The 8,241-nt window shown below is 42.3% G+C and overlaps 1 protein-coding gene across 1 annotated transcript; it reads left to right on the top strand.

Moving 5' to 3' along the window:
• Nucleotides 1–969: 969 nt before the first annotated feature.
• On the top strand, nucleotides 970–6,678 carry LOC123412977 (T-complex protein 1 subunit epsilon). Its single transcript, XM_045105927.1, has 9 exons — nucleotides 970–1,340; nucleotides 1,861–2,179; nucleotides 2,922–3,270; nucleotides 3,531–3,663; nucleotides 3,737–3,789; nucleotides 4,101–4,203; nucleotides 5,515–5,681; nucleotides 5,761–5,874; nucleotides 6,224–6,678. Exons 1-9 carry the CDS (start codon nucleotides 1,142–1,144, stop codon nucleotides 6,392–6,394), a joined length of 1,608 nt encoding a protein of 535 aa, XP_044961862.1. The 5' UTR covers nucleotides 970–1,141; the 3' UTR covers nucleotides 6,395–6,678.
• Nucleotides 6,679–8,241: the final 1,563 nt, after the last annotated feature.

The raw sequence follows: 8,241 nt of genomic DNA, 5'->3' as shown, positions 1-8,241 counted from the left end.
TCCTCAAGACGACGTCATCGAGCTCATGCTCCTCCAAAGCGAGCTCCTTCACGAGTTCCTCGATCTTGGCCTGGCGGCCTACTACAGAAGTCTCACCTTGGTTCGCCATGGTCCAGTTAGATCAAATCAATTTCCTTGCCTCTACCAACCGAGAAAAACCTAACCCGTGACTCCTACAAAGGTCAGGTACCAATACAAGACTACCCCTTTGTCAGACCGAGTAAAAGGATCCGGATTGAAGGAGGAGAAGGAAGAAAATTTTCTCAACGTCGTCGCCAACGATAAAAGGAGTCAAAACCCTAACAAGAGGGAAACACTTGTACATTACAAAAAATGCGCATGACATGATCATGACATCAACATGGCAGTGCAATTTGATAACGGGTCGGCCCAATTCCGGCTTGTGCACGCGAGCTGTGCCTAGGCATCATAGCACGCGACACATAGGCGAGCCCAACAGTATACACTCTTTTTTTAGGAACGACGGTATACACTCGTTCGCTAACGAACGACTCACATTTTTTTAGTCTAAACAAACTAATGACCCATACGTGTCAAGCAGGATTTCGCCGCAAGTTTTTTTTAAAAAGGTTTAGGATTTTCATGCAGGAATTTTGTGATTCGTGTTTTTTTTAGACAATCTCGTGAAGTTTATTAAATCATCACAATGTTCAGGGATGAATGAAAAATCTCCAGGATGACCTAACCAAACCCGGCGACCGCCGTCAAAAGAGTGCATACCTTGCTAAACTGCGAGCTTCAAAGTTTGAGCTCCTAAACTCGTGACTAAATCTACATAAATCAAAAGTCCAATACTTGGGCTTCGTGGGTAAATGTTTGCTTTCGTCGAACATGGTCCAATACTTGGGCTTCAAGAAACCAAACCCTAGACACCACGTAACATGGCCAGGCCCATGCGCTCATCCCGGCCCAAACCACAGCGAGGGTTTTGCCTGAAGCCGCCAGAAAGTGGACGCACGAAGAAGAAAGCACCACAAACCCTCGCCCCCGCGGCGCCTCCCCCTCCCTCCAGAAACACACCGCCGCCTCAGTCCCTCCCCCCACAGCAACACCCCTCCTCCTCGCGCGATCCGCCCTTCCAGAGCCTCCTGGTAGAGGCGGCGCCAGCGCTCCGGCGGCCATGGCGCTCGCCTTCGACGAGTACGGGCGACCCTTCATCATCCTCCGGGAGCAGGAGAAGAAGTCGCGGCTGCAGGGGCTCGATGCGCAGAAGGCCAACATCGCCGCCGGCAAGTCCGTCGCGCGCATCCTCCGCACCTCCCTCGGCCCCAAGGGCATGGATAAGATGCTCCAGTCCCCCGACGGCGACGTCACCATCAGTAATACCCGCTCACTCCCGTTCTCCAAGTTTTAGGTCTGGTCTTTCCGGTTAGCTTGACGCGAGATCCGGAAGTTTTCGCCTGCCATTGGATCTTCGACGTTGGTGGCAAGGCAGTGCTCTGGGGATCAGGGTTTCTCTTAGGTTTCACAGCGAGTCTTATGGTAGTGAGATCTAGCTGTTTTTGGGACGCCCCTTGCTTTCGCGCTGTTGTTTTGTTGCTTGGGGAAGGAGATGGTACGATTTGCAGGGCTAGTTTATTGATTCCGTTGAGTTTATGCTCGGATTGGAATATCGTGCACCGTGGAAATGCTAGGTTGCCATTTCTGTAGCTATCTCTATCTAGTGGCTACGAGCGTGCTGTGAGTTTTACTGCTGCAAATGTTATGCTGAGGTGCCACCATCCTGTGTGGATCTGGAGATCCGGTTGTGTTCTTTAGCACCTCATTCATTGTGCTTACGTACTTGATTAATTTATCTGATGCTTTGTTTACTGACCATCTTTCTACATGGATTTTCAGCCAATGATGGGGCAACCATCCTGGAGCTAATGGATGTTGACAACCAGATTGCGAAGCTCATGGTGGAGTTGTCCCGCAGTCAAGACTATGACATTGGAGATGGTACCACCGGGGTTGTGGTCATGGCTGGGTCGCTCCTGGAGCAGGCTGAGAAACTGCTAGAACGTGGTATTCACCCAATAAGGATTGCCGAAGGTTATGAGATGGCGTCGAGGATAGCTGTTGATCACCTTGAAAGCATCTCCACGAAATATGAGTTCAGTGCTACCGACATAGAGCCTTTGGTGCAGACCTGCATGACAACTTTGTCCTCAAAGATGTGAGTAATAACATACCATGCTTAATCAGTCAGCTTCTTTTATATGTCAGCTGTTTTAGAACTGAGTTATAAGATATTACCTCCGTTCCAATTAGTTGTCTTTGATTTGTCTTGATATGGATTTACCTAACACTAAAATATGTCTAAATACATCTGTATCTAGACAAATCTAAGACAACTAATTCAGGATGGAGGTAGTATTATTTTGGCTTGAACCGGGCTTCACATTTGTCTACAATGGGCGTGCTGTCAGGGGAACATATTGACAGTTTTGTTCCCTTTGTTTTGTGAGAACAAAATTTAAGGACAATTTACTTGCCTACAGTTTTGGAGAATTTCTGGTGTCATTTTAATTGCAGATGTTACTGTCTTGTACTCTTGTCCCGTTGTCACTTGAACTAATTATGTACAATAATATCAACTGTCCTTGACCTCCACTGAAATCTGTTTCAAATAACTTGCTGTTGAGTAAATGAAAAGTGTGAATGCAATAATTCCACGCTCTAGCCTTTGCTTTATTGCCTTGCAGGATGTTAAGTTGTTGTCACATGCCACTGTGGTATGTCTTTGCATAGTCATGTGACTCATCTTTTTAACTCTTTCTTAGTGTTAGCGTTGGTCTGTGTGCATGGTGGGTTGATGATATAGTTAAATGTGTAATGGATGGAGTATTTATGTATCAGTACATTTTACATAGGTTATTTCAAGCTTTCTGATCCGTCCAATTATTCTCTTTCTACAGTGTTAGCCGTTGTAAGCGGGCTCTAGCTGAGATTGCTGTCAAAGCAGTCCTTGCCGTCGCTGATTTGGAAAGGAAGGATGTAAATTTGGACTTGATTAAAGTGGAAGGTAAGGTTGGTGGGAAGCTAGAGGATACCGAGCTAGTACAAGGAATCATTGTTGACAAAGATATGAGCCACCCTCAAATGCCAAAGAGAATTGAGGATGCTCACATTGCCATTCTCACCTGCCCATTTGAGCCCCCGAAGCCTAAGACCAAGCATAAGGTTGACATTGACACTGTAGAGAAATTCCAGACACTGCGTGGGCAAGAGCAGAAATACTTCGATGACATGGTTCAGAAATGCAAGGTAAAAGCCTATAAAGGACAAACCGTTTATATATTGTGGAGTAGCTTGTTTTTGTATGCTTGGTTTGTGATGTGTGCTCTTTTACAATAATACATTATTATTAAATACCCTTAGGCTGCAAAAAACACTTCCTACCTCCTGTTATTAACATTTATGTTACTTATGTTATGCTATACGAAGTGTATGCACATCAATTTGTTTTTTATGTTCAGTGTATGATTTGCTCAAAACATAATTGCGTACCTATGTATGTTTTATAGGATGTTGGTGCAACCCTAGTTATTTGTCAATGGGGGTTTGATGATGAAGCCAATCATTTACTAATGCAAAGGGAGCTGCCGGCTGTCAGATGGGTTGGTGGTGTTGAATTAGAATTAATTGCCATTGCGACAGGTAACCTACCTCTCTTCATGTGATTCTAAAATATATTTTAAGGCAGTACATAACATTTGAGAACTGACTGCAGGTGGGAGGATTGTTCCAAGGTTCCAAGAGTTGACTACCGAAAAGCTTGGGAAGGTATAACCTGATCTGTATATATCTTTTTTTTTCAAACAAGTAATATGCATGCATTTGTTGTTAGGGTTCAACAAAGAGTGAATATAACCGTGTGTGGGTTTCTGAGGGTGACTATTCACCACTGTTTGATATGCGGAATGTTTATCTTCAACCCTAATTCAACCATCATGAAAACACCATGTGAACGCCTTGTTAATTTGAATGGCATATGATGTATTGTTTGAACTTTGAATGGCATATGCTTGGTAGCCATCTTAATTTGCTTTGTAAAGCATAAGATTTATGTTTGTTTGCTTGTGCTGCTTAAATAGGCCGGATTAGTCCGAGAGAAGTCATTTGGAACAACAAAAGATCGGATGCTTTACATCGAGAAGTGTGCCAATTCCAAAGCTGTAACTATTTTCATCCGCGGTGGTATGTTCTGATGTATATGTCTTCTTGTTTCTCATATTGCACATGAATGTTCAGTGCTTTGTTGGGCCAAGGAAGCACCATCCCACCAACCGTGAATCTGTTCGAGACACACTTTACAGTTCATACTGGATAGAATGGAATACTGGATAGAATGGATATTGTTATATAACAATTGGCAGTATTCGTACTTCAAATTTTTAAAGCAATGGTCTTGGATGAAACTTTTAATGCATGTTGACTCCATACTAGATCGTACCGATTGTTGATTGTAATACATGTGAAATAATTCTTGTTTCCCACTACAGCTGAAGAAATGACCACATGTTTTTAATGTTGATTATATTTTATTGTACTTGCCATACCTCAAGATGGCTCATAAAATGATACCAGTGAACTGCATTTTTTTCTTAATTTATGCCATGAGCCATCCAAAGTTGTCCAATAGACCCTCAAATGTTGATCTGGGTGATGTAGGAGTCTGTTGGCAACTAATCCACATCACTGAGCTATATGTTCAATACCACCCTCCAAACCACTGCATGGGTTTAGTATAACTCCTTCCCAGTTTGGAGCTCACTTGGTTATGTAGTTCTGGGCTTAGTAAGGGTGTGTTTGGTTTGTGCCCACAGTTGCCCTGTCAAAAAAGTTGGCTAGAATTTTTTTTGGTTGAGGTTTTGCCGTGCCAAACTGTTGGTATCCATCCAAACAAAAAGCCAATGCTTTTGTTGATGACGGAAAAACTCGTAAGGTACACTTTGGTCACAATCTGAACATAACCTAAGCACCTCTGTTGTTCACGATAATGTCTATTTTTCTTGTGGAATTGGTATACAGTCATATATCATTACATTAAATTCATCTGTACTACTCCCTCCGTCACGGTTTAGAAGGCATGCTTGGAAAATCTCTCGGACCAAGGTAGTCATCGATTGGTTGTGAGATGTAGCAGGTGTAGATGCTAATGCACCTAATCAACTGAGAAAATACTAGTAGTAATGCGTGAGCAGCAAATTAGAAGGGCGCATGCATGAGTAGTACTAGTACTAATTAATAGGAGTAATTGCTTTCGCGCCTTAAACCTTGTCTATTTTGGAAACGCACGCAAGTTTAACCGTGCCTTCTAAACCGTGACGGAGGGAGTATTTAGTTGTGTGCTTTTACTTCTTTAGGATTGTAATATTTGAAGTCCTCAAAATATCTGAGAAACACCAAGCCTAACTGCTGTTTTTCAGTCTTAGTATACATTTCAGTCATATCTAAGCTAATAATGGATACTAGGTATCTTATGATTGGTATTCTGGTATTGCACAGGCAACAAAATGATGATTGAGGAGACCAAGCGAAGTATTCATGATGCTCTATGTGTTGCAAGGAATCTGATCATCAACAACTCAATTGTGTATGGTGGTGGCTCAGCAGAAATATCTTGCTCAATTGCTGTTGACGCTGCAGCAGATCGGCATCCTGGAGTTGAGCAGGTAATTGTGTTTTCTGAACTGGTACTACGAAAGAAAGCCATATATGTTTTCTTCTAACTGCGTTTCTTTGTACTTTCAGTATGCAATCAGGGCATTTGCTGATGCTTTGGATGCCATTCCACTAGCTTTAGCTGAAAACAGTGGTTTGGCACCTATTGATACTCTCACCGTCGTAAAATCTCAACACGTCAAGGTATTGTGTTTTCTTTGTTGATTTTGACTTCACTTTATCATGTTGGTTGTCTACCCCTGTTCTTCTCACAGTAGTCACATGTGTTTATCTTGGGCTTGTGATGGAATTTATAGTTACTTTTTGCTACTGCCTGTGCTTGGTCCTTAGTTCTTCCCCATCTGGCTGGTATTGAGTGTGTTTGATGCTCATCTTAAGTAACAGTATATGTTGTATGTGTGAGGGTTCCAGAAACCGTCAGTGTCCAACTTGGCCTGTCACTCCCGGTCACCAGTGTTTTTGAGCTCATATCTAATTGTTATGTCATTCCTTCTGAACTGGGGGTAACATTTCATTTCTGAACATATTCTAGGAGAACAATTCCCGCTGTGGCATCGATTGCAATGATGTTGGTACCAACGACATGAAAGAGCAGAATGTTTTCGAGACTCTGATCGGCAAGCAGCAGCAGATCTTGCTGGCAACACAGGTTGTCAAGATGATCCTCAAGATCGATGATGTTATAACGCCTTCCGAGTATTGATGGCGCCTGCGATAATGGAAATCGACTGTGCCAAGTGACATGCACTCCAGTAGGGTGCACATTTATTGTGTTAATTTGGATTTACCCGTAGAATTCTTACATGGAGTGCTCACTTGTTCTGTTTGATGAGCTAGCTTTGTGATGTGCCTTCACACTTTGTAGATCTTGAGACAGTAGCACAAATCCTGTCGATACCAGTTTTAGCCCTTCGTTGTGTTGGTCTGCTTAGTGCTATGGTTTTGGACCACAAATTTGTCTGCTTTATCGTAATCGTTTCTTTCTTTTGTTTGCTTTGCCTAAATTACCTCTAGGTAAATTATGTGAGTCAGACATATAATGTGTACTTGTTTTTGTACCGATCTTGTACGAGGAACGTGCGCATGCATTCAACTTGCTTTCCTCTTAATTTTTTTGTACGTGGCATAAACGGAAAAACTGCGCATGTGTAACTACGTTCTGCTCTTACCAAAATATCTTGCGGTTTTAGAGGAAAAACTGCGCATGTGTAACTGCACATGTTGCTGACTGTAGATGTAAGTAACGGTAGTGAACAAAACGTCCGTGTTTACAATTAATTTTACGAGTAAAATTCATCTCGTATGCTCCTTCGAAGAACCGGAATTAGCCATTTGCGATCAGTTCATAACCAACCCTAGGCCAGTTGAGAGGAAACACGCCTCTGAAACTCGTATATTTTGCTCTGTCTGTTCCTTCTCTCGCCTAAGTGACCCCCATCTGTTGCCGCTCCCAGTCCATCCGCCTCTTCTGGATGCCTTTGGCCGAGAGGTGCCTGACGGGATTACACCTCCAAAACGGAGGGGAGATTCTTGAAAGATATCTACAAATGCATTGGAAGTTCTTCGCCAGATTGAATTTCTGCTTTTCGTTGGTTTTGTGCTCGGTATTCTGAAGCTACCAAATTTTTCTTCGGTAGAATCACGGCAGTGGCTGTGACTTTTGGAAATGGGGCATCTCTACACATAATTTTTTTGGGTCGCAAATGGAGTTGACCCCACACTCGTTTTAACCATCTGACAGAATAATTGCAGAGATAGCAGGGGGCAGGGGCACATTTGCAGGAGGCAATCAAGACTGCATGCTAGTAGCTCCGTTCCCAAATACAAGTCTTTTTAGACATTTCATTATAAACTATATACATTTGTATGTAGATATTATTTTATAGTATATATTTATTTATTTTGCTTCGTATGTAGTTCATAGTGAAATTTTTATTTTTTTATTTAAAAACGGATAGAGTAGATGATTTTGCAGGTGATTAGAGGCACGGAAGGATGGTAGGAGAACACACCATTGCATACTTGATGAAAAAAGAAGTAGAGAATAAGGAGCTGGATGTCGAAGGCACTTATGAGACAGTGCAAAGGCTAGATGATGTTGTTAGGTTGCTTATGTGAATTCTAGTCGTTCAACTAGTTAGGCTTATCAAATGAGGTAGTTGGCTATGGATTACACTTTGCTATGTGTGTGTTAGTTGGGAAATAAAGCACAATGTACCGTTATCATGTTCATTGCTGTCACAATGTATGAAGATGAATTGAGTACTTTCGAAGGAGATGATGATTATGCGTGTTTCCTAGAGATCACTCATTGTGCATGTGCTCTTCAACAATAGGGAGAACAACATTGCTCTTGAGTAAAACTCACCACAAGAAGTTAATCACATGATGTAACAAAAGCATTGGCCCAACATTGCATCCAAGAACCTAAAAATTGTCCAAACCAAATATTGCTCTAGTTTGAGATGCTTGAGCACTAGAAGTTCTTCATCTGCATCTACCTCTTCTACCATCCCTTCTTGCCATTGCAACAACAAATATTGAGTCACT

Source organism: Hordeum vulgare, chromosome 7H, assembly GCF_904849725.1.
Source record: "Hordeum vulgare subsp. vulgare chromosome 7H, MorexV3_pseudomolecules_assembly, whole genome shotgun sequence".
NCBI lineage: Eukaryota > Viridiplantae > Streptophyta > Magnoliopsida > Poales > Poaceae > Hordeum > Hordeum vulgare.
The sequence above is the reverse complement of the archived record's forward strand: the minus strand, read 5'-3'. Positions and strand labels throughout refer to the sequence as shown.

Bases quoted from the DNA above. Each gene is read 5' to 3' on its own strand.
- LOC123412977 (XM_045105927.1), top strand. From the start codon at position 1,142: ATGGCGCTCGCCTTCGACGAGTACGGGCGACCCTTCATCATCCTCCGG. The intron at 2,180-2,921 runs GTGAGTAATAAC...CTCTTTCTACAG, and splicing joins ACAACTTTGTCCTCAAAGAT to TGTTAGCCGTTGTAAGCGGG. The intron at 5,682-5,760 runs GTAATTGTGTTT...TTGTACTTTCAG, and splicing joins GGCATCCTGGAGTTGAGCAG to TATGCAATCAGGGCATTTGC.